General features: G+C 38.2%; 1 protein-coding gene across 1 annotated transcript; it reads left to right on the top strand.

The window, feature by feature from the left end:
- Positions 1 to 225: 225 nt before the first annotated feature.
- Positions 226 to 23627, top strand: LOC145768096 (cyclin-dependent kinase 2-like). Its single transcript, XM_082579569.1, has 7 exons — positions 226 to 365; positions 9852 to 9929; positions 14121 to 14238; positions 17191 to 17361; positions 20356 to 20457; positions 21111 to 21314; positions 22754 to 23627. Exons 1-7 carry the CDS (start codon positions 244 to 246, stop codon positions 22856 to 22858), a joined length of 900 nt encoding a protein of 299 aa, XP_082435695.1. The 5' UTR covers positions 226 to 243; the 3' UTR covers positions 22859 to 23627.
- The last annotated feature ends 597 nt before the right edge of the window (positions 23628 to 24224 follow it).

The following is a 24224-nucleotide window of genomic DNA, read 5'->3' as shown; positions in this document are numbered from 1 at the left end:
TATAAGCTGGGCAAGGATATAAGCTGCCTATGATATTATGAGAGAGAAATACAGTCCTGAGAGATGTTACCGACTATTGGGCATGGGCTGCTTAAAACCTACAAGCGCCATTTTATGTATTATTTTCTGCATTAGCATCCTACCATACCACACTTGTGTGAATTTTATGCATTTGAAACTTTGAAAATTTTTATTATATATAATTGGTTCTTTTTAACTTTCCAGTTTGTATTTTAACAAATTATGTCAATGGAAGGTTTTCATAAGATTGAAAAAATTGGTGAAGGTACATATGGCATTGTGTACAAAGCTCTGGATAAAGTCAGCGGAAAAATGGTAGCATTGAAGAAAATTAGACTGGATACGTAAGCACTTGTTTTTCTATTTCGTTTCTTGTGTACTGTAAGTGTATATGATATATTTGCAAATTTAAGTGTTCACATATTTAACGTTTTGTACTGCTTTTCTAATGTGAATTACTAATTGAATGACATGTCTTTTTAAAATGAAACCTTTAACCTTTTAAAAGTATTGTAAAAATTTGCTATAGATGATGTGTAATTGGTTAGGCAATGATTCAAAATGCTTTCGGCCATTAGTGAAGTTCAGTACTTTTTTATTGTGTATTCAAATAAAAATGTTGGAACCAAAATACTGCATATACTCGACTATAGTTCAACCCCTACTTTTTCTCTAAAAATCCGTGCCAGTTTTATTCTTTTGTGTTAGTTGACTGGTTCATTCCTGGTACTGCCATTTGGTAGTTTACCTAAGTATTGGCATAGCCATACAGTGAGAAAATTTCTAAGGGGAGCAACTTAAGCTGTCTCAACCCAATGGAGTTATCAAACATTGTTTGTTTCACGTCTGGTCAGGGCTGCGATTTTTTCTTTCTTGTCGAACGACCAAAAATTCTGCGTTTGTTTGTCGAATAGTAGTATGACGTCACAAGAGTTAGATTATAAGCGTTCGATTATAAGCGATCGCCCAGTACGTTCATCGCATCGATCAGCGATTTTGTAATGGCGAGATGGTTTGCCTTTGAAGCGAATGCTTGATTCGTAGTCGCCGTTTGCTTTATGGTGGAGGAACTTGGCCTGTTGCGTCGAGTTTCTTCCACTTCAGCCACCGGGCACTTGCTGTTGTTTCTCTGGGCAAGAAACTTTACGATAATTGCCTCTACCCAGTGATCGATTTCGAGTAATGGGTAGTACCAAATTTAAGTCATAAGTAGAGTAGACAACCGGAAACAGTCATTGCCGTCAGCTGCAGCGTGGGTCAGGTGTACGTCGTAAGGCGTACACCGATGCATAGCGCTCAAGTCCGCTTTCCCGCAATGCAGGATAAAGATAAACAAACAAACAATAAACAAACAAACTATAACGCCAGCCATTTTTTTATGATTTAAATTTTTCTGTGTTAAAAACTCTTAGGGAAGAATGGATATACAGCACTGCAAGTTACAGAAATCAGCCGAAGATGTTAGATGTATTTACCGTAGTTCGTCTCGTAACTCGTTGGAGAGCGTTCCAGCTTCAGACCTAGATCTATCGATTGTTGGTGGTACTTCAACATGAGATTGAGAGGTCGTTGCAACTTCCTGATCGCTTCCTGATGACCTTGAACATCTAGTGAAGACGTGCTATCGCCAGGGCCTGACCTTATATTTGCAGATGGAAGCTCACCGACCGAACTTGAACTGCTTGTTGGTTGTGCTTGGGCAAACTCAGAAACGTTATCACTGTCTCGTCGAGAAGCATGCTTTTGCTTACCACTATTAAATTAAACATGTTCAAAATTGAGAATGCTTTGCGACGTTAGGCTACTAAGCGCTATTAGCCGGAAGTTTACCTGAATGATAAGTTCCAAAGTGACGTGGCAATGCTTCTCTCAATAGCTCCTTCGAACAGATCCTGCACTTCACTCGCTGTTTGCTGAACCTTAACCGCTTCTCGGTAAGACCGACCGAAGCTTTTGCCATCCGTGTTGTCGGAGGATTCTATCGTTTTTTAGTCATTACCGGATACTGACTAACTGAAGATTATCCTATCTGTAGTTGGGCAAAGCTATGCTGTGCTTACAACTTGCCTATTACCTTGCCTTGTCCAATAAATGTCCACTCCCAGTGACTACCTCTACCTACTATTCTTCTAAAAGCGAACTCTTATATATAGCGACCTTTCTTATCTCTGATTCTGAACATCTGGTCGGAAACTAGGCCATTTTCTTGATGTAAAAAACTTGCGTAATAAGTAGGCTTTATTGTGTTCTTTTATTATGTGCTTCTGCGATTATTTTCTCGTGTATCAATCACCTGCTTTAAGTTATATAACGGAAAGGAAATCTTAAATTTGTTTTCGTCATCATGCACTGGCTACATAAATCCATCATTGTTAAATCTTTCAAAGGATGGCATCTCGCCTGGTGCGAGACAAATTTCCTGCAAATGTCCAGACTTCCCAGCCAGCAAACTTGTTGATACATGTCATGCATTGTGATTCAACATCTGCAGATGTTGAATCAATGTAAAAACGACGGGTTTTGCTAGCTGGGTTGTGTGCTTTTGTGAATGTGCAACATCGCCCATTACGTAATCACAGAAACTCTTTTAGTGGAAGGAAGTCGACTTCCAACCGTGTTTATCTGTCTACTATTCTTTATTCACATTGCAAAACATTTCAGCAATCTTGGAACAACAAATGCATAAGTCAGACATAAATACACACTTGCAAACACGTTGACAACTAAAAGTAGCCTACTTCGGTTATTTTATCTATAAAAGAAACCCGTTGTGTCGAATAGCACGAAACGTGTGTGGCGAAATGTTTGATGGCAGGCGTTAGAACTTCGATCAAAGCATTTTCCCGCAGTGTTCAAAATGTTCTGGAAGAGAACTCCTTTCCATAAAAATAGCGGCTTTTTTATTTGTATTTCTGAACATCTGGTCGGAAACTAGGCTGTTTTCTACATGTGAAAAACTTTCATAGCAAGTATCCAACAGTCATTTTACCAGAGCAATATTGTTAATTGGCTCAAACGCGAAATACAAACTGGCATAGACGTTGACAACTCAACGTAGCCTAGGTTATTTCATATATAAAAGAAACCCTTTGTGTCGAATAGCACGAAGCGTATGCTGCGAAATGTTTGATGCCAGGCGTTGGAACTTCGATCAAAGCATTCTCCCGCAGTGTTCAAAATGGCGGCGCTGACGCCTTGGGAGTTTCGCGTGTGAAGCGTCGCTTTTAGAGCTTGCTTTGAAGTAGGCTACCTGGCGCAAGAAAGTTTACGTAAGTCAGCACTTTTATGATTGCATCACGTGATGCCCCCCCCCCCCGATTGTTCCTCGACCTGACGATGTTTCGTCCTCTCTCAGTTTTTTTTTATTTTTATTTTTTATTTTTTTTCCATTAGGCACGGCGTTTGTCGAATAGTGATGGCGCGTGTCGAGTGACCTCGTCACCGAAAAAGGCAAAAATCGCAGCCCTGCCTGGTATTCTATTACATCCTATGGTAACAGCTAGTCAATGACAGGAACATCGCAATTGGCTATCGGTAAATGTGAACTGGAATAGTCGCCATAACTATTGGTGATATTTCAAAAATAAAATGTAGTAACGGACAGACATTGATGCGAAAATCTCTAAATTGAAGACCACAAGAGTCCCAGCTTCGCAATATTCAGCGTGTTAAAACTATTAAGTATGATGGTTTGTGTGGGAAAAAAATTTGGGTCTGGTCTAGTGTTGGGCGATATATCGAATTTTCGATACGATACGATATCTTTTCAATATCGATATTTATTTCAATATCGTTCAATATTTTAACTATTACAGCCCTAACTCGTAATTGCAAAATCCTACAAAAACGTTGCCGAGGCCAAATTGCAAAAGTTGAAATTGCCTCGGCAATTGCTGTGAACGTTTAATACGAAAAAAATTGTACCAAAGCATGTAAAACGAAAAGCGAAAAATATACTAGACTAGTCTATCCCGACCGCACTGTTTGATTTGTTGTGATGTAATAATACCAAAAGTAGCGATAAAGCGAACAACGCGATACACACGCTGTTACGGTAATTCACGTTGAATAACTCACGGGGAGGAAAAGTAAGTTACTTTTGGGTTGATTCAACGTTCGAGTCAGCACAAATCGATTTAATTTTCCCGGCGGGTTATATTGCGTAACAACAATGCCCAATAAGAAATTTACGTTTCTTTTACATTAATTCGACATCTAGCGACGTTGAATTATCATAAAATAACGTTAATTGCTCAACCAAGTACTGGTAAAAATTAATAGCTTCCTGCGAAAAGATTGCCTTGATTTACGTATACACAAACATAATTTCGACACAATTGGGATACTGCGAGCAACACAAAGTCTGTTTGATGAAAAACTAGATGTCAGAATCGGAATCATCGGATGCTGTATCGGAGGATGAGGTTTTCGTGTCATCACTGAAATCGGACACATCAAGAGGCTCATCGCTTGGCTGTAAATCTACACTGTCTTTGCGTTCGCAATGAAGCGTCCACGTTTTGTCGCTTTCGTGCTTTGATACCAATCCACACGCCTTTTTCGCAGAGCTCCATCAGGGTGTTGACTAAGGAACAAATCTATGGCTGTGGCATAACGACTGGGAGGAATGTCTAATCCTAACCTTACAAGCGCTCGTGTGGCCTCGGCATTTTTATTGCCGACGCTAATGCGCCATTCATACATCTGCGCAGGCAATCACCTCGGCAATTGCCGACACTAATTTCGAAGACTGAGAAACTCTTTTTTCAATTAGAACAAAAATATCGAAAAGTATCGAAATATCGAATATTTTTTCAAATATTGTATCGTTTTGTTTTTTTCAATATCGCCCAACACTAGTCTGGTCTCAGTATTAGCAATTTTACGGACTATTGGAATAAAGTAACGGACAGACAGATAGAATTGGGAAAAACCACTAGTCAGCCTTCACATGCACTTTCTATCTAAATTCAGCTCCCAAACCCAATAGATCAATGTTTTTTTTAAATTTGAGATCTACCCCCCATCTTAAAAGTAGTATTTTTTGCTAATCTCTGATGCAGTGTTTGCGCAACAATTAGTTTAAAACCTTGATATAAAGTAACGGACAGACATTGCAAAAAGTAACGGACAGACACTATCTCATTTCTGAAGTTTTTTGGTACACTGAACCAAGGTGATGGAAAAAAATGTTTATTTCCGAATAGGAAAAATTATAGTTTGCAATTTCGGAAAATTTTGGTTGAAAAAAAGTTTGATTTTTTTACAAAATTTTTTTTTTAATATTCATAGGCTACCATTACAATTATACACATAAATTGCATACATTTCCGAATTTGTTGTCATGCATTTCGAAATAGTGGTGCTACCGCGCTTTTTTCAGTCCCGCTGAAGTGTTTTTCTACCCTTGTTCTTTCATTCCTTATTGTATTTTTATATTCTTATCAATATTTGCATCATCATAGCTGTCACTTTTCACTATTGGAAGATAAAAGCAGTTTATTTATTGGATATAAATTCTTGAAATTATCTTTAATTCATGGAAATTTACGACTTTTTCAAGTTAGTTCACACAATTTGAGTCGTAGTATCCCCAAATGTGATGAAGTTCTGGTATGTAAATTGTAAAAGGAAACATTTCTCCTGCAGGAATAAGGTGTGGAGTGGCTATAGCCTGCACAACATCATTTATATAAGGTATATAATCATGGAAGTCCTCATCCTTTGGCCATCTCCATATTGATCCTGATATGTTGGGTTGGCTTTGGAATAACATTTGACAGTTTACTCTCTCTTCACTTGCAATCAAAACTTGGCAATGACATTTGCAGCGAGTAATCAACAATTGTTAGAGCAAACACCTTTGATATTTCCCTGACTCAAAACATGATCTTCATTAACGAATCACAATTATAATGGGAATTTTTTTAATAAAAAATATTTATTATACATATAATTTTTTTTACTTTAAAATTTTTTTTTCAATCTATATAAGGGGGAGGGTCTAATGTGCTAGGGCTAGTTCCCACCTTCCCTTTCTGACTATATACCCAGTCATCTTTTACAGTCTTGGTGTTTAAAGCCCTATTTACAATCTACACAAATTCATCAAAAATATGGTAACGGACAGACACAATATCAAACTTCCATAAGTCTAGTGATTGAAATTGGAGGAAAGATAACTGTATATGGTTGATATGTGCTGCCAAATATGAGATAGTCAATATATGTTAGAAGTTAAAAAAACATATAGTTGTTTGTAAAAAAAACTTTTTTGAGATTTTTTGGTAACGGACAGACATGTGTGGCTTACCAAACTTGCATACCTATTTTCTAAACTATGTATCAAACACAGAGCTAATTTTTTTTATAATGTTTCATATATATATGACTTCTCCAGATATATTGAAATTAGAAGAATAGAATAATTGAATAAAACAAAAGTCATTTACACCCTGTACCATTCTAAGTGACTTTTTAATGAAAATTTGCTTGCAAGCAGGTGAAGATTTCAGAATTAAGAAAAAGTTTGTCTGTAATGATAAAAACAAAGTAAGGTTAAATATTTGCTGTAGAGACATAACCCTAACATTTGAACCTACTCAGACTTAACTGCATTACAATTTTATTTTTTCTTCCTCTGTCACACAATTTTGAAATATGCTCTATTGCAATTACAAGTAAAGCTAAATAAGATGCGTAATTCACAAATGAGGTCTTCCTGCTGTGAGATCAATTATGATCCAACAGAATGGATTGTTTTGTTATCAAATGCATAAGTGATTTATAAAGAGCAACGTTCAACAACGTCTTGCTTGCTTAACCACTTTGAAATTGTACTGCTCACTGCTATTTACTACCATCTTGAAATTTTGTGACGTTTTCGACTTAAAAATTGAATGCCGTGGCCTAAATATAAACGGTAAATGTTGAGGACGGCAAAGCAAATACAAATTTATGTTTACAATTAGAGCTCGACCGATATATCGGTCAGCCGATATATATCGGCCAATATCAGGTGTAGCCGATATATTGTATAGGCTATTTTTCGCCGATAAACATCGGCCAGCAAAAGCACACTCAAAACCAGCCATACATGCCTTTAGAAGAAACACAAGTTGCTCAAACGTGCTTGCATAGCACGAACAATTGTTGCTAGAATATGATTTCCCGCCCATTCTAGTGCGCGCATTTAGAAAATGTTAATACTGTATCCATTAGCTTCCATTCAAGCAGGAAAACTTTCGGGTTTTACGTTGCTTCAACGATTGATGACATTGAATTAGTGTAACAAAGGTGAATTTTTCGCTAAGAATCGATGGGAGTACCGGTGTACTTCTACACTAACCACGCGCAACTTATTTCAAGTCTTACGTCACAATGTCTGGCTTTGATCTCTGAGTGATATTGATTAGGCAAGATTCGTTACAAAATTAGATCATACGAGTAGGCTATCACAGCAAGATGCAGCAAAATTTGTTAAGTTTTGGTATTACAGTAAGAAAGAAACGGCCCCGCATGCGAAAATAAACCCAAAGAAAAAATCCTAGTGAAACTTTGCACAGAAGAAAATAGTAGCGTCATTGTAGAAGTTACAAAAATGAACCCCCAAAAAAAAGCCTAGTGAAACTTTGCACAGAAGAAAATAGTAGCGTCATTGTAGAAGTCTTCCGACCCGTGCCCAGAGCATTGTGACGCAAGAAGCCACACGACCTCGTTCGGTGGTAGTTAATCAGTTATGCAGCGTATTGCAGCTACACGGCGCTTTGACTCTCCAAGCGCACCTCGTTGGTCTGATGAAAGCCTTTGCTGAAATTTAAAAAAGCCTTACAAACCGTAGCCATAACTCTTAATTGGCGAAGAATTCAGACCGGACACGTTTGTCCACCGTCAGCAAAAACGAATTTCGAGGCCTGGGTTGTTTCTTTTTTGTGATTAGTGTTAAGAATGATTTTTCCATTACAGCAACTAATGCATAAACTTTCTTGGACTGGTTTGTTGCTTAATAACTTTGTTGGTAACAAACTTTTCGTAGCTGATATATATCGGCCGTGTCGATATATATCGGTATCGGCCTAAAAATTTCATAAATATCGGTATCGGCCTGAAAACGTGATATCGGTCGAGCTCTATTTACAATTACAACCACGACCATTTAAACATCTTACTTTTTTATTAGTTTTCAATTTACTTCTCACATATAATTAGTAAATTTACCTGTCTTGTTGCCCTGACAAAATCGTCATAAAGAGGTTTTATCACACATTTTGCTGGCCTAGTTTCGTTTGAATTCGATGGCTTTGAACTTTCAAGGCGGCACTTTTCCAGCTGTTTGAAAAGTATCAAACGCTTATATCACGAATTCTAGCGTACTTTTCACATCCGCCAATGAACACGCTTTTTTTAACTTTAGCAGGCCTTGAATCAATGCAAATAAGCATTGCTTTGATGAATAGTTTCAGCACTTTTTTTGTTCACACAATTATTTATTTTGTTTTATCATTTCGGCAATTGCCGACGTACACCGAAAGCTAGTGATAAGAAGTCATATAATACAAAGGAACCGAAATGGAGACAAATCTTGTCTCGTCCGTGTATAGGTCGACCCCTGCTTTTTGAGATGAAAATCACTGGCGAAAATCTCGACCTATACTCGAGATATACGATATATGTCATTTTGTTTTCACAAAGATCTTGATGTTTTAGATCTTGATCAGCAATCATCCAAATCATCGTGTTTTTAAATAATTGTGAAAATGATTTCAAACAGCCCTAGTTGCTACTTGTTCTTTTCTGACTTTGAGTTTTGATTATTGCACCTCAATTGCTAACTATAACAAAGTTGTGAGGTATCTGAATTTCACGCCAGTGCAAAGAAACATTTTTATAAAAGATGAATATAATAATGTTAATTGTTAATGGTTTATTATAAAAATAATAGTCCAATAGTTCATAATGAATAAAATCTTTCTAGAATAAATTGTATTACTGTATAAATATATAGCTGATTTAATGTAATATATATATAAATAATAAAATAGTTAATGATAAGTCAATGGTAAAAAACTGGCTATAACGATAACAAACTGACCTTTGTTTGCTTATTTATTAAATATCTGGAAGTTACTCCTTACATCCACAACTGTAACTGAAAACCACTTCATACAAGCTCACCAACAAAACTTTTAACATTTGCTCTGATTAAATTTTGTTGTTATTTTTCAAAAACTTTTAAGGATATATACCAAATAATGTTCTAAAATTTTAAATGACAATGATTTAGTTGTGTTAAGTGATACAATGGAAAATTAGAGAGAACAATTTGAGACGCGGAGGGAGTCGCTTTAATGCAAATATTTATGGGTCAAACATACAAAGGTGTTAATGAGTGGAACGGAAGGAAAAATCACAATGAGCAAAATCGGCCCTTGTGGTGTGTGTGGAGGAAGAATGGTGTCAAATTTTGTTATGTGTACGAAATGTTGGAAGTAGAAGCTTATTCTAGTTGAATAAGGACCTTCTGATGATCCCCTTTTAGGGTGAAACAGGCTGTAGAGGTTTTAGAGAGTAGTAACTATATTTGATGTAATAATATAGTACTATATACTCCTTCAAAGGTTTAAGAGGTTTTGATGATTTAAAAAGATGTTTAATTTTGCCACATAGGCCTAGTTTTTTTATCTTGATTTGGTTTCATTTAGTACATTATGACTTGCATATCACAGTAAATATTGCCTTTTTGTAGGATAATTTGTTTCGCAAAGCCCTTTAGATAATACACCAAGAATCTAACTAATCAAAGTAAAATTAAATTTTTGTAATTTTGACAGGGAAACTGAGGGTGTTCCAAGTACTGCCATTCGAGAAATTTCACTTTTAAAGGAACTTGATCATCCAAATATTGTCAGGTGCTGCATTATCTATTATATTATAGCCTAGTCATCATGTAAGGTGATGCTGTATTTTTAACATTTAGGTTCTTGTTGTAATTGAAAAAAAGAACAGTTATAACTTCATGTTCCATTCAACCAATGTACTGTAGCGCATGTCAGCAGTGTGCTGCAAGGTGATAGTTGGTGTGTTGCAGGATAACTATAACCTGAACAATGTGAACATCCTTTTTTACCAAAGGATTCGCAATGGAGAGGTAGACCAGTCACTTTAAATGGCTGCAAAGCTCAGCAAGAATTGTTTGTAGAAAGCTCTTATTAAAGTTTGTTAATATTTTTTGATCATAAACTTGAAATTTGGAGAGATCTTTCAAGTGGGTTGCTCAAATGCTCAAGTGCACATCTTGAAAGTGGAACTATCGTCCTTGATTAACCTTGTCGTTTTCAATTGTACAAATCCAGTTATCTACTGAGCTGTTCAAAACAAATCTTTTCACCATTTAATACAAAAACAATTGGGCCTAAAGTCCATTTGCAAATACAGTATTGCTAACATTTCATAGTCTGTGCTTGCCTGGGAAGAGAGTTTCTTTGACTATTAATTGACTGAATTCCAAGATTAAAATTCAATCATGTTTCATTTGGCAAGTTCTGAATATTTGTTAAAGAACAACAAAAGCAACTTTTGAAGGAACTTAGCTATTGAATTTTTGCCACATGTATGCACTATTTATTTGTGCAAATAAATGAAAATTTCCTATGTTTGCTATCGATCAAAAGCGATCAATGATCTGCAGTGATGGAACAACCTCCAGCTCCGGCCATTTTTCCATGCTGGTTGTGGGCGGGAGATGCTGGTGGCTCTGGAGGTTTGTGTGTGTGGTTTGGGCCAAGTTCATGACCTTGGATAAATCTAATGTTTTTTATCATTGTAGTATTATAGAAATGCAAGAATGCACATGTTGCCTGTACCATTAGTCTTTTGTAAGATTGAAAATGGGATCAAGGAAGTCAATTAAATGTTTTAAAAATACCCAAAAGTTTACTAAAGGGACCCTTTTAAAGCACCTTAAGCATTGCCATAACACCTTCTTTCAGAGTGCTTATGGCTTGGTGGCTTGGTTACCGCTTCACTGCTTGATGAGAGTAGTGTACCAACAACCGTTCGGTTGGAACATTTATCACATAAAGTAGATACTGCATTACCATTTACCAAGGCCGGAAGCTCCCGCTTTCAACCAAAATGTTACCTCCGGTGCATCACTTATGATGTGTTAGATTTCATGCAATGAAAACTAACAATAAAGCATAGGCGCCGGGTTTTGAAAATTGCCGGGGGGGCAAACTTTCTAGCCGACTGATTGCTTACATTCAAAATGCTGATGTTTGTTTGTCAGCATTGATGTTTGTTAGCGTCTATCTGCCATTGTATATCGCCAAGCTTTATAATGTAGGAAGGCTACTTCGAATTATATGCTGGTCACTTTGAACTTTAGCTCTTAATACGTGTAGATACTAAACTGAGCAAACAGCACCTTGTTATTGACACTCCCAAGAAAAAACAAAGCGAAAGAAATCAAGAAAAACGTTTTTCAATCATTGTTACTGTGCTTCAACGGCACCATGCTGGCGTTTATCAGCTACCGTACTTCTGTTTCTTTTGTTATCTTAGGAGCAGCGCTCTTGTTGCAACAAGTATATAGATCTTTTAATTGAGATCGATCCGCAATGAAGGTCAAACTAACGCAAATATGAACTTAGAAACATTTGATTTAGGACTTTTTTTTAAATAATTTGCGGGGGGGCAGCCACCCCGAGCTAAAGTCAGGGGGGGCCGCGCCCCCCCTCCCCCCTGGAGTCGGCGCCTATGCAATAAAGTATTATACTGAAAATTGCAAAATCACAAAATACTTAGTAACGTCAGTGGGATTAAAAATAATATTTGTTTATTTTGTTAAGATAATATAAAAAATGAATCAAGAGTTTCTGGCCAATTTACGCATAATCGCACATGTCTTAACTTTTATCTGTTATGAGTGTTTTCATTTTGTGCATAAAGTGAAAATGGCCAGATTTTATTACAAATGCGTCTAATATTAGGTTGTGGATATAACTTCGAAATATGCTGGTTGACTGTGCGTCCGAACGAAATCGGTTGTCTTCGAAAACAAAAGAGTGTAACTGACCTTCTGTGTTCCTGAAGCAGGGAAGAACGAGTAGCCAGACTTGCACTTCAAGTTGCCAGACTTTATTGATTAGCAAGATTTCTCTGCAGGCGTGTCCATTAAGATTAAAAAGCAACAAATGAAGTAGTGGCTCCGTCATCTTTATTTTGTTTAGGGGTGTTCAATTTCGATTATTTGAATATTCGAAATTCAATTTATTTTCGATTTTCGAATTTCGATTTCGAATATCACAACTATTCACCAAACTGCAAAATGTGATTTTATTGAAAGAAACGACATGAAAATTCGCTAGAAAACGCGAAAAAAAGCCATGAAAATTTACGAAAAAAGAACACAAAATAACGTCTATAGCTCCAGGCCCATGTTGGTGTTTATGAACACAAGCTGATCGACATGGTCACCCGTCAGTCGGGATCTCAGTTTCGTGACGGTTAGGCCAGCTTTTGAAAACGATCGCTCCGCTGGAGCCGAGGTCGCTGGGATCCCAAACACTTCAAGTTCATTTTCACAGCGAGCGATTCACTGCCGTGACATTTCACTGCAGAGTGCAGAGGTTTCGACCCGAAAGTGACATCGAGTATGTTTGCAAGCGCATAAAGCTAAACGCACGCTCCGTCTACGTAGCAAATTATGTTGTTTTTGGGTGCATTCAGCATCTGATGACATTGAATCGACACAAAATGGTGGATTTTTGCTATGTCCCAGGCAGCAAATCAGTCATTTTTAGATTGATTCAAAGTCTGCAGACATTAAATCATTGCAAAAATGACAGATTTTGTTGTCTGGTGTTGGATTGTAGCATCGCAACTCGTTCTATAGTGATTATTTATCACGAAGCTGTTGCGGTTTGCATTCAAAAAGTGTTTTCCTGCTGCCCATCGCTAGTTCATCTATTGTTTTATGTATCAATGCAGCATAAAAAGTTGCCCCCACACAGAAATATGCGTGGGGGCCTCGCCCCTCACGGGGGCCTCGGCCCTCGCCTCCCTGGAAAAAATTTTGCCCCCCCCCCTTGGCAAAATCTCAACATTCTCGAGCAACAGCTACAATTATAATGATTTTGCCCATATAAATTTTTTCGGGCCCCCCTAAAAAAAGTTGCCCCCCCCCTTGCACTGCGGTCTGGCTACGGCCCTGCCCCCATGGCTTAAGCGCCTATGGATTCGGTAAAAAATGGATAAAACTGCGACAAAGCTCACCCTACACTTTCTGCTATTGCACAACCTAGCTATCTTCATTCTTGAAAAATTTGTGAAATTCGGCATTAAAAATGCCAATTGCCAACCTGGCATCCCTGGCCGTTGGACCCGCGAGAGTGTGTGATAGTCACGTGATCGACGATGCGCATGCGTCGAAGTCTTTTTTCGCTTGCAAAATACGACAAGACAGATTTCGCGCCACTCGCGTTACTTTCAACCGCGTTCAGCCGAAAGGGCGGCTATAATTTCGAATATGTCTGATACGAAAAACGAATTTCGAATATCACCTTAATCGAAATCGAATCGAAAATCGAAATTGAACACCCCTAATTTTGTTGGTGCAAAAAACATTTTTTAAATTTTTGCTTGTGTAACAAATGAAAATTGAATTTGCCTTCTAATAAAAAAGAACAATTAATTTTAGTAAGAAATAACCCAGTCTCGTGTGATTCATGTATTGGGCATTCGGGCCATGCGTCATGCATGTACTGCGTCATTCGTGTTCGCGTCATTCGGGCAGTGGCATTCAGGGTGTACCGACATCTGTATTGGATCAGACGTAAATCATAAGAATGAAAAACAAAACACAAATTCTCATTTCATATATCCTATGATAAATTTGGGAATGCAGTAAGTTACTGTTATAATTTCACGTAATGTTGCAACCGAACAAACGCGTTGGTACAAGTTTGAGGATGTACGGTAACTGAACCAAAAATAATCTCATTGCTATTGGCCTTTGCAGGATCCTAGCTATTTCGAATAGGTTGAAATTTTTTCACGATTTTTACCGTTGAATTTATGTGTTATTAATTTGGTTGCAGACTGATGGATGTAATTCACAGTGAAAAGAAGTTGTATTTGGTTTTTGAATATTTAAGCCAAGACTTGAAAAAGTTCATGGATGCTCAGTCGAAAGGTCTACCAATTCCATTAGCCAAGGTACTAGCACTCTTTCAACTTTTGTCGAATTAATTTTAAGATTTTTAGTTGAAAGAAATTTTGCAATCTACGCAGTTAAGAATTGACTTTAAACGAACTCCTGGTCGCTATCATGACTGTCAAACCAACAAACAGCATTATTTAAAAATTCTCTGGATTTTTGTTTCGTTATTCAGCGTTTGATCAATATGAGTTGATACTGGGTTTTTTTTTCGCTGAGACTTTTCGGTCATTTGTCCGAAATGACTTGAAAAAATTCGGTCATTTTTTATTTATTTCGGTCATTTTTTCTAATGAATATACTTCCTTTCAAGTAGCTGATACAAAAAAATTGCATCTCCTGACTAGCTACAACATTAAGTTTCGCTGAGAAACGTTGTCGTGTTTTATCTGAGAAAAGTTAGAACAGACAAACATTTCTTCAACGTTCATCAGCGAAACTCAACCTTGCAACACCCGGCCGCAGACATCTTTTATTGCACACTAACACACGTTCGAAAATAACGCAAAACAAAAATACAGTACAACGGAAAGGAATAAAAACAAGTAAGAATGACCAAATAAAAAAACACGTTATGCCCTAATGGTTCGCAATTACAAAGTGAATATTAACTCCTCAACAATTTCACCGCTCACGTTGTAGCGTGCTGGCTTCGCGTTACTGTGCCAGTGCGCGTATGCCACGTCATAATTGAATGTTTTGTATGATGCAGCATTTAACCTCAAACGCATAAGTTTACTGGTATCTGCAGTTGAACAACGCAAGCGATTTCTTGTTGGAGTTGGCAACCGAGAAAGCAAACTGAATCCACGTTGTACGGTTGCGTTCTCTGCATTAAAAGTCAGCAAAGCATTAGCAATAGCTGCCAAACTTGGCCAATCTATGCCACGCTTCGTAGCTATTGTTAAAACTTTCCGCCAATTGTCATCTGGTTCGCAATCAATAATGTTAACAATTCAAGCATAGACAGTGTGTATTGTGATTTACCGGGTGCTTTGACTGCTTTCTAATCCTTTGTGATTAAAGTACTTTATTCACAAGACCGCTTGCGTAAAATTTTCTCGGAACTTCATGGCGGACAAATGCGGCCGACGGAAGTGCGAGACCTAGCGGACTGTGTCGGTTTTTGTAGGTTAATCGCGGCCATGTTCGCGATGGCCGCCTTCAGTGTCGAGGCCTGAGTTGGAAGCTGTTTTAATTCGTATTCAGGTTAAGAAATTACGAAATCGTTTTACTGAAAAATATCATCTTCTCTTTTTTCAATTTTGACAGGGTTTGAGGCTTCCATTGAGGATACGCCCCTGAGGCTACTCAATACTTACCGAAAACGAAAAAATTCCAGCTAAATTGAAATGATTTCCCACCTGCTCATGAAAAAGTTACAAACAGTTATATTTTTGTAGGGTTTTTTGCGTCTACTCAATGGAATACGACGTTGCAAAAACCATCACACAAAATCATATCTATCGATGTGGAGTCAAACATTTCACAGAGGTTATCACCAGCTCCAAAGTTAACAACATTATGCAATATGCTGGGATAATTTCCCGATTGACAGATCATTTTTTCCACGACTCGAAGGAAAGATTTGAAAACACTGGCATTTCGAGAAAGTTGAAGTCTTTGAGTGTGTTATTTTCATGTTTGCGATTATCACAAGCAATGACAAGCTATCACAAGCAACAAGCACGCATAAGAACTTAGTTTAAGTGCGGCACACTGGACGAACCACATGTGGAACACGGAGTGGCAAAATCACACCTCCACGCTCCGTGACTTCATACCCAACGCCGATCCCCGTCCACCAGGGATGTCCCTCGCAAGGCTTGCGTGGGTCAGGCTTAACCGCCTGCGAACTGGCGTCGGCCGCTTTCGTTCGGACATGCACAAATGGGGCCTAGCTCCTTCATCAGAATGCGAGTGTGGTGCCACGGAACAGACCGCAGACCATGTCATCCACCACTGCCTAACCCACCGGCCTCCACACGGTGAGCATGGTCTGAGAATCCTGGACGACGAGACTGCCGAGTGGCTGAAGATTTCCTGCCCTTCAATCTAGCCTGGAAAGATCGCTCATACGCCATCATCATCACAAGCAATGAGACATTGGATCAACGTACAAAGGGATACTTCGTTGTTTATCGAGGTCTGGTCAATAACATTTCGAAAGGGTTGACCACCAGCTCAAAAATTGATAATATATGCAACATGCTGAGAAAATGTCCCGATTGACAGAACAGACCGATCAATCCCTACCAAGCGGTTTGACCTTTCCAAGGCAACGCAACATTGCGTCACACTTGAAAGCACCACGTCAGTCACGTTTGGGAAATGTTACTTCTGTATTTACGTTATCACATACAATAAGACATTAGATCAACGTTCAAACACTAAGTCTACGTCTTGTATTTCCGATTGACAAAAAATCGTAGAGTGGCGCAAGAAGCTTCTTTGCAATCACTGAAATCGATTTGTGTGCGTACATATTTTTTCTGACATTTTGACCGAATTGACTATATATTTTTTCGGACATTTTGACCAAATTGACTATATTTTTTTTTGGACATTTTGCTAAAAATTCGTTAGAAACCCGTGTTGATGACATGCGAAATCTTTTGATGTTAGCAGTTTTTCTACCCAATCATTTTTCGTACTTCTGCCTGTTTTACGTCTTGTTTCCCGATTTCCTTACACAAACAATGAGTAAAACAACCTTAGATGCATTTTTGCTTTGTTGATTACATTATTGCTAAAGTGAACTCAACAATGCAAATGTCAAAATTCCGAGTTACATTTTCCGGTTTGTATCTCTAAAAGACGCAAATTTAGCTGTCAGGTTGGGACGATACATAAACTTGTGTAAAATTGCGTGTTGGCCTACTGCGGTGGTTTGTTTTAACGCAGATACTTTTATTCCATCTTAATTTTCTGACCTGTTATTTGTATTTCAGAGCTATTTGTATCAGCTGCTACAAGGTATCGCTTATTGTCATTCTCATCGAGTCTTGCACAGAGATCTTAAGCCACAAAATTTACTGATTGATGAGGGTGGTTGCATTAAATTAGCAGACTTCGGACTTGCTCGAGCAATTGGTGTTCCAGTCAGAATGTACACACACGAGGTGATAATTATGTTCATCATGTACCATCACAAAAAACAGACACCACCAAACACACAAAGCTGTAGGTTAAAATGCCAGGAGAAAAGTTCTTTTTTAAATGGCAGTCAATGTGTCAACTAGGCATGCCCAAAGTAGAATTTCGAATCCTTAAGATTCCCTTGATTGCCTTGACAACGTACGAACTGGAGACCTGACTGAAGGCCGATGTATTTTCAATTTCGAACTTTAAGCTAAATTCACTTTATATTTCTTTTAAATGATAATTTAAACAATTCAAATTGCCAAAGTGTGATCACTGAATCCCAAATCACTGCAAAACTCCTAAGATTATGTTGACAATATTACAATATTTTTCGAAATACCGGTGTTGTCAGACGCTTTTTGGATTTCCAGTACAAGTGCCAAAATCTATTCCGTTATTTGAATGGTAAAAACAGCACAAAAGTAACTCAAACTCTCACAAAATATAGACAAAAGCTCTATTTATCAACTAATACTCAAACTATCAACTTATACTCGCGATTTTGGCTACTAACAGATCGGCCTTCAGTCAAATTTTAAGCTGCACGTTGCCATGATTCGAATACATCCAGAATTGAATCTAAAAACCGCTTTTTTATCGGGTAATTGGATTCGGAAATAAAACGGAGAAATGAAAAAATTACAACAAAAAAAATTTGAAAAAGTGCTCCGCCGATCCGCAAAACGCCTGCAAGTCACGTGCGTCGTGCATGCCAATCGGTTTCTGCATGTGATTAACAGAGGTTCCTTACGTGTGTGTGCGCGCGTGTGTTGTCTTGAGAGAACAAAGGCAAGAAGAAGAAAACGATTGAACTTGAGAATGAGAACTTGTTAAAATGATGGCTTTGTGAAGTTTCTTTTTCATGCCGTTGTATTTTCTCAATAAAAAGAAATGGTTAAAAATTTACGCCGAAGATTCTAGAATAGGATTCGAAATTCCAGATCTGAAAATAAATTCTAGAATAGGCAATTATTCTACTTTGAGCATCCCTATTGTCAACTAAATTCGATTTTCTTGTTCTCAGAAATGCATAATACGTCATAACTAGGGCCCGTAAAAGTCAAACTTTTTTCAGTAGCCTCGTTTATCCACGAATCAAAGAATAAAGTTGTTTTCAGCACCTAGGGGGCTGTTTTTAAGAAGTTTATAGGTCAAAATAAAGTCTAAATTTTCCATCCAGTCAAAATTTGTCAAATTATGACTTTTGACAAACTTTTTGTGTTTCTTGACAGTAATTTTTGTCAAAATCCTCGTAGAAGCATTGTAAATCAGGAACTGCGACAGAATTAAACCATATTAACCCATAAAAGCAGGAAATATGTCACAATGCCCACTTGGATCAGCAGTAACTTATATCGCAAATGGTCCATTGTTTAATCATTGTTACGTATTTAAATAACTTTTATAAAACACTCCCTCTTCACAAACGTGGTCTTTTCGAAGATCAACAGTTTGGATTGGAGGAATAGCCTACTAACATTCTGTAATACAAAAAGGCCTAAGCAGTCTAAAACTCTAAATCAGTGGTTCTTAACCCTTTTTTCTATCAAGCCCCCCTTCAATAATGGTCATGAGCCTCGAGCCCCCCTAGACTTTAAATAAGTATCATACCAAAAAAATTGCATTTTTGTCTGTTTATTGTACACATCGGTAAGATACTTGACACTGCTTCTTAGCAACTAGATTTTTGATGCGAGTTTTAACTCCAAAGAATGAACAACGTAAGTCTCCTTCAACTCTCAACCTGTTTCTGTACTTGGTCTTGATAGCAACGAGAGCAGAAAATGCAGCTTCACAGAGATACGTGGATCCAAACATTGTTAGAATTCGAAAAGCCCGAGTTGCGATAAGAGGGTAAACAGGAAGGTAATTGGCCCAGAACGTCTCAAGTTCCAGTTCTTTGCAGTCTTCTTTAGCTGTGAAGTTGAACTTCATCTCAAGAAACTCCTCTTGTCCTTCTTCGAAAATACGAAAAACTACTTCGCATTGAAACGGGTTTCTGATGAACTTCCAGGCTTCACGCTTCTCATCCAGATCTGGAAAGTATTTGATGAACTCCGCTTTCAATTCATTAAGGTGGATTTCTATTTGTTTCTTCAACTCAGACTCAAAGTTACCATCTTTGAGAGCAGAATCCAAGTTACTGAAGCTCGCTGGATTTCCTTGTTCAATTCGACTCTTCCAGAGGTCAAGTTTAGCTATAAAAGTTCAAATGATGTCATGATGCTTAATGATGTTGATGTTTTTCCCTTGAAGCTAAAGGTTGAGAGTATTCAATGCTTCGCAGATAAATACAATAAAATACAAAATATGACAAACAGCATAGGTCCTAGGACATTAAAGTAATTACAAAAAATTGAAATTGTTGTAGAACTTGCGCCCCCCCTGAGAGAGGCTTCACGCCCCCCCGGTTAAGAACCATTGCTCTAAATCGTCTTCAGCAAAAGTTTGACCGATTTGTCGAGATTTCCCTATCCCCAAAAAACACCACTCACATAATCCATAAAACATCTTGACTTTTCAACAAAATATTACGTTTGGGTCTGAAATCGACAAAATATTATGTTTAGGTAACTGGTATCAATTCAAGGAAGAACTGTGCCCTCTACAAATAAGCAATTTCGTTAGGTCAAAATAAAGTCAAAATTTTTTTAGGTCAAAATAAAAATGGCCCTAGTCATTATCCTTAAACATCGGGAGGGAAGGAGTTAGGAGCTATCAATTTATCTACTTGTTATTCTTATCATTACATTAATTAAAAGCTGAAGTTCAAGTTTGTTCATGCACTAGAAAACTATTACCAGTCAATATTGCGGAAAATACCTGACTAATTGACCATTTTATTTTGTACATACTTGCACTAACGCAATAGAAAAAACTTGGTTGTGATATTCAAAAATATAAACAATTGGATTAAATATTTTTGATAAAAGTTGCCCAGCTCTTGCAAATGTACTGTCATTTCAATGCAGGTCATTACACTGTGGTACAGGCCGCCTGAGATCTTAATGGGAACTAAGTATTATTCAACTGCCGTAGACATTTGGAGTATTGGTTGCATATTTGCTGAAATGGTAAGTTTGTTGGGATCAGCGTTAAAATCGTTGCATTAAAATCGTGCTTTTCAGACCAGGTTTTTAATACAAGTTTGAGAGCAAGTAGAGCATTGTAAAATATACGGTAGGTTAGACAAAACATTTGAAAAAGTGCACATTTTCATCCAATGTTTTACTGAGTCAATCACTGACTTATTTCAAAGACAAAGGTAGATTGGTGGTGGCGTGGGAAACGGTACGTACGTGCCCTGGTCTGCTCCTATTCGGTGAGAGCCTTTTTCGGAGAGTTCCCTATTCGGTGATTTTTTGAAAATTATCGGGTACCGTAGCCTAATTATCATTGCCGCTTTTACATCGTTTTAACGTCGCTGAACGTTGAAATAAGACCTAAGCCCTACCCCTAAGCCCTAACCCTGAAACGGCAATGATAATTAGGCTACGGTACCCAATAATTAAAAAAAAAATCACCGAATAGGGAACTCTCCGAAAAAGACTCTCACCGAATAGGGAACTCACCAAATCGGACTCACCGAAACGGGCCATTCCGTACGTGCCCACTGCCCAGGCTTTGAGATAAGACCTCATTGGGTCTCTTCAGCACTGAAAAGAGTTAGGTTTGCGCTTTTTTATTTTTGTTTTATGTCGAACTTAAATATACTGACTTGTTTCAGGTTCATAAGAAAACGTTGTTTTCGGGAGATTCGGAAATTGATCAACTTTTCCGCATTTTTCGCACATTAGGAACGCCAAACGAGACTCTCTGGCCTGGTGTGACATCCCTACCAGACTTCAAGACAAAATTTCCTGACTGGCCTCCTCAGGCGATAGAAGATGTGCTACCTGAATTAGAAGACATTGGAATCAATCTCCTTCAGGTAAAATGTATTTTGAATCAGAACCATCCGGGTCGGTTTCGAACCATTATTTCGGGTCGGTTTCGAACCAAAAGATAATCAGTTAACCAACCTCAGATTTTATAAAGAAAAGTGCCTTTTAGTTTGAGTTTCAACTAACATCTTCCATTTCGAACGTCAAATGAGTGAAACCAATTATAGATATAATGGGTCTGCTACTATTCGGTGAATCCGATTCGGTGAGTCCGATTCGGTGAGTTCCTAACCTCTAACCCCTAACCCCAACCCCAAACCCCTAACCCTAAAACGGCAATGATAATTAGGCTACGGTACCCGATAATTTAAAAAAAAAATTGAAAAAATCCCCTGTTAAGGGATCGGACTCGCCGAATCGGACTCACCGAATCAGACTCACCGAATCGGACTCACCGAAACGGGCCATTCCGAGATATAATACAACGTACGATAAGTTAAATCTTTTTCAGGAGTATTTATTTTTGTACTAGTGTCAGCAGTAATCATCCGATAATTACGAAAGTAAACTCAAAACTTTTCTGATGCCTCGTAACCTCGTTCAAGTTTGCGTTCTTCCTGGTGAATAATGCACGATTGCAAAAGACAAGTTTAAGGCAGATTTCAATTAAGTTGTAGGGCCAATGGGCACACTTAAAAGTCCACAACAACGATTTTTATGTTCGGCGGTAGTGGGCAGCGCCTAGGCTGGCCTTGATAGACAAACCAACCGGTTTCATTGAAGTTGTACGTTTCAACTTTGCTGGACCGCAGTAGACATGGAGCTGGTCAAGTGTATGTGTGTGGCTACGACCACCTCAAAACAACTTCACAAGCTACTGGTCTTTGTCTCCTACTTGGACCAACCCCAAAGTGGAATGACAATGATATCCCTGCAACGGGGGCAGGCTTGGTATAGTTGAGCCTTTATCCGGTTTCACACATTGGCGGCAGACCTGTGATGATCGTCTTCTAATGAACTGCGTTGGCATTAGATTCCGGTATCACGATTCCTGACTGACCTGATTTATCTAGGGACAGGATTTCTTCTTGTAACTAGGGACAGGATTTCTTCTTGGACAGGATTTCTTAAATACAAGTGACCTTGACGTCACTTGTAAAATTTTGTGCCCCCCTTTTTCGTTGTTGTTTTAAATCAAATTAAATAGTGTTTACAACTTTACATGTTTTGGATTTTTAAACAAAGTTTATTTCAGTTTCCCATCATACATTTTAAGTGGAACAGCACAATACGCTTTTGTCGCACTAATTAATATGAAGGATGCAGTGCTTTTTCGAAATCAGCAGTTGGTTTAATTCGTGGCCTGGTCGAAAACAATGCACATTGACTGTCAAATTTGTTCCGAGCTTGCGTCTTCACACACTTTCTTGGAGAAGTAAATTATTTTTAAACAGCTTAAAATAAAAGAATGAATTCTTTGTTTCAGAAAATGGTTTTATACGATCCCATTCACAGAATCACTGCCAAAACAGCTCTGTTGCATCCCTTCTTCTCTGATGTGTCGTTACAGAAGCCTACGATAAAACCATAGATCTTACGCCACCTACTTCAGTATTCTGTTGAAATATTGTTTTATGTCGAATGTGTTTTGTAGTGCTTTTTATAGTTTTTAGATGTCTAATTTTCTATCCACTGCCAAAATAATGTTCTTGGTTAGATAAATGCGTTGCTTGTTACAAAACTATGTTTTTATATAGCATTGTATCTGATGCAGATATAGTTTGCCCAGGACTATAAAAGACAGAAAGTTACAGCATAATGAGTTGGCTACGTTATACCCATAAATTCATTTGATTTAGTGCCAAGCAGGAAGCGAACTCAAGGCTACTGAGTACTGACCGTAAGGCAGCAACTCTGTTTGCCAAGTCGGTACCTTTAAAACGCTGTTTGGCGGAACATCAGTACAGATGTTCCATAAAGTCTTGACTCTGATATGCACTAGGTTAATTATCATTACGGCGATGTTCTATTACATGGGGGGCAAGAAGGGGGTAGTGACACTGGAGTGTTGCCACATCAAACCTTGCAGAGATCAACGAAGGCGATTTGTTCCTCCTAAACCAGTGCTTCCCAATAACCTGCGCGCCACGGCGCACTAGTGTGTTGCAGGAGTTTTCCAAGCTAATATTTCCAAAATCAGGACGAAAAATGTCTTTTTTATTGGACAAGCCAGTTTTTGTTTAGGTTTCGACATTGTAGCTGAAGTATGCAGCAATTGCAGCATACGCTCTACGTGAACAATAGGATAGAATCATTTCTATTCAGTGATAACGTTGCGTTTACTGTTAGCAATATCGCTACCGTACCGTACCTTTTCGCACTTTAATCTCGAAGTAAGGATGTGACCAGGGTTGCATTCCTAGGGGGCTCGGGGGAGCTCAGCCCCCCGAAATATGAAAAGGCCTGATGTAAAGGGGGGTCCGGGGGGGGGGGGGCTCGTTCAAGGTTTCACTTTTCAGCTCTTCTGGCTGAACAACAACTTTTCGATTGAATAAGTAACACTTTAACAGCTTTCTCACAACAGAACTGCAAAAATACACGAACATAATTAAGTTGGTAGTAATCGCCGTTTTCCTTGATTAGGTTCCGTATAGTTAGCTTAATTCTATCATGCACTCTAGGCTACATTTACGGAATAGTAAATCAAGCTTTTTGCAAATAGGGCAATAAAAAATGACGTAACAAATTTTGTGGCTCTTTTGACATTCTAGATGTCTGCGTGTGATGTGACTCTTGCATTGAATAGCCTTTCCCATCCATGTGCCTTAAAATTTAGGAAAGTGGGTAAAATTTTCAGTGAACATTGTGTTGCGTCCTCACATCGTGGTATCAATGCTCTGTGGAATAGTTTCCCAGCATTGCATAAACAGTTCACAGCCCTTGCAGAAAGGAAGAAT

The sequence above is a fragment of the Aplidium turbinatum genome, chromosome 4 (assembly GCF_918807975.1).
Source record: "Aplidium turbinatum chromosome 4, kaAplTurb1.1, whole genome shotgun sequence".
NCBI classification, from domain to species: domain Eukaryota; kingdom Metazoa; phylum Chordata; class Ascidiacea; order Aplousobranchia; family Polyclinidae; genus Aplidium; species Aplidium turbinatum.
Note: the sequence above shows the minus strand (reverse complement) of the source record. Positions and strands in the feature narration are given on the sequence as shown.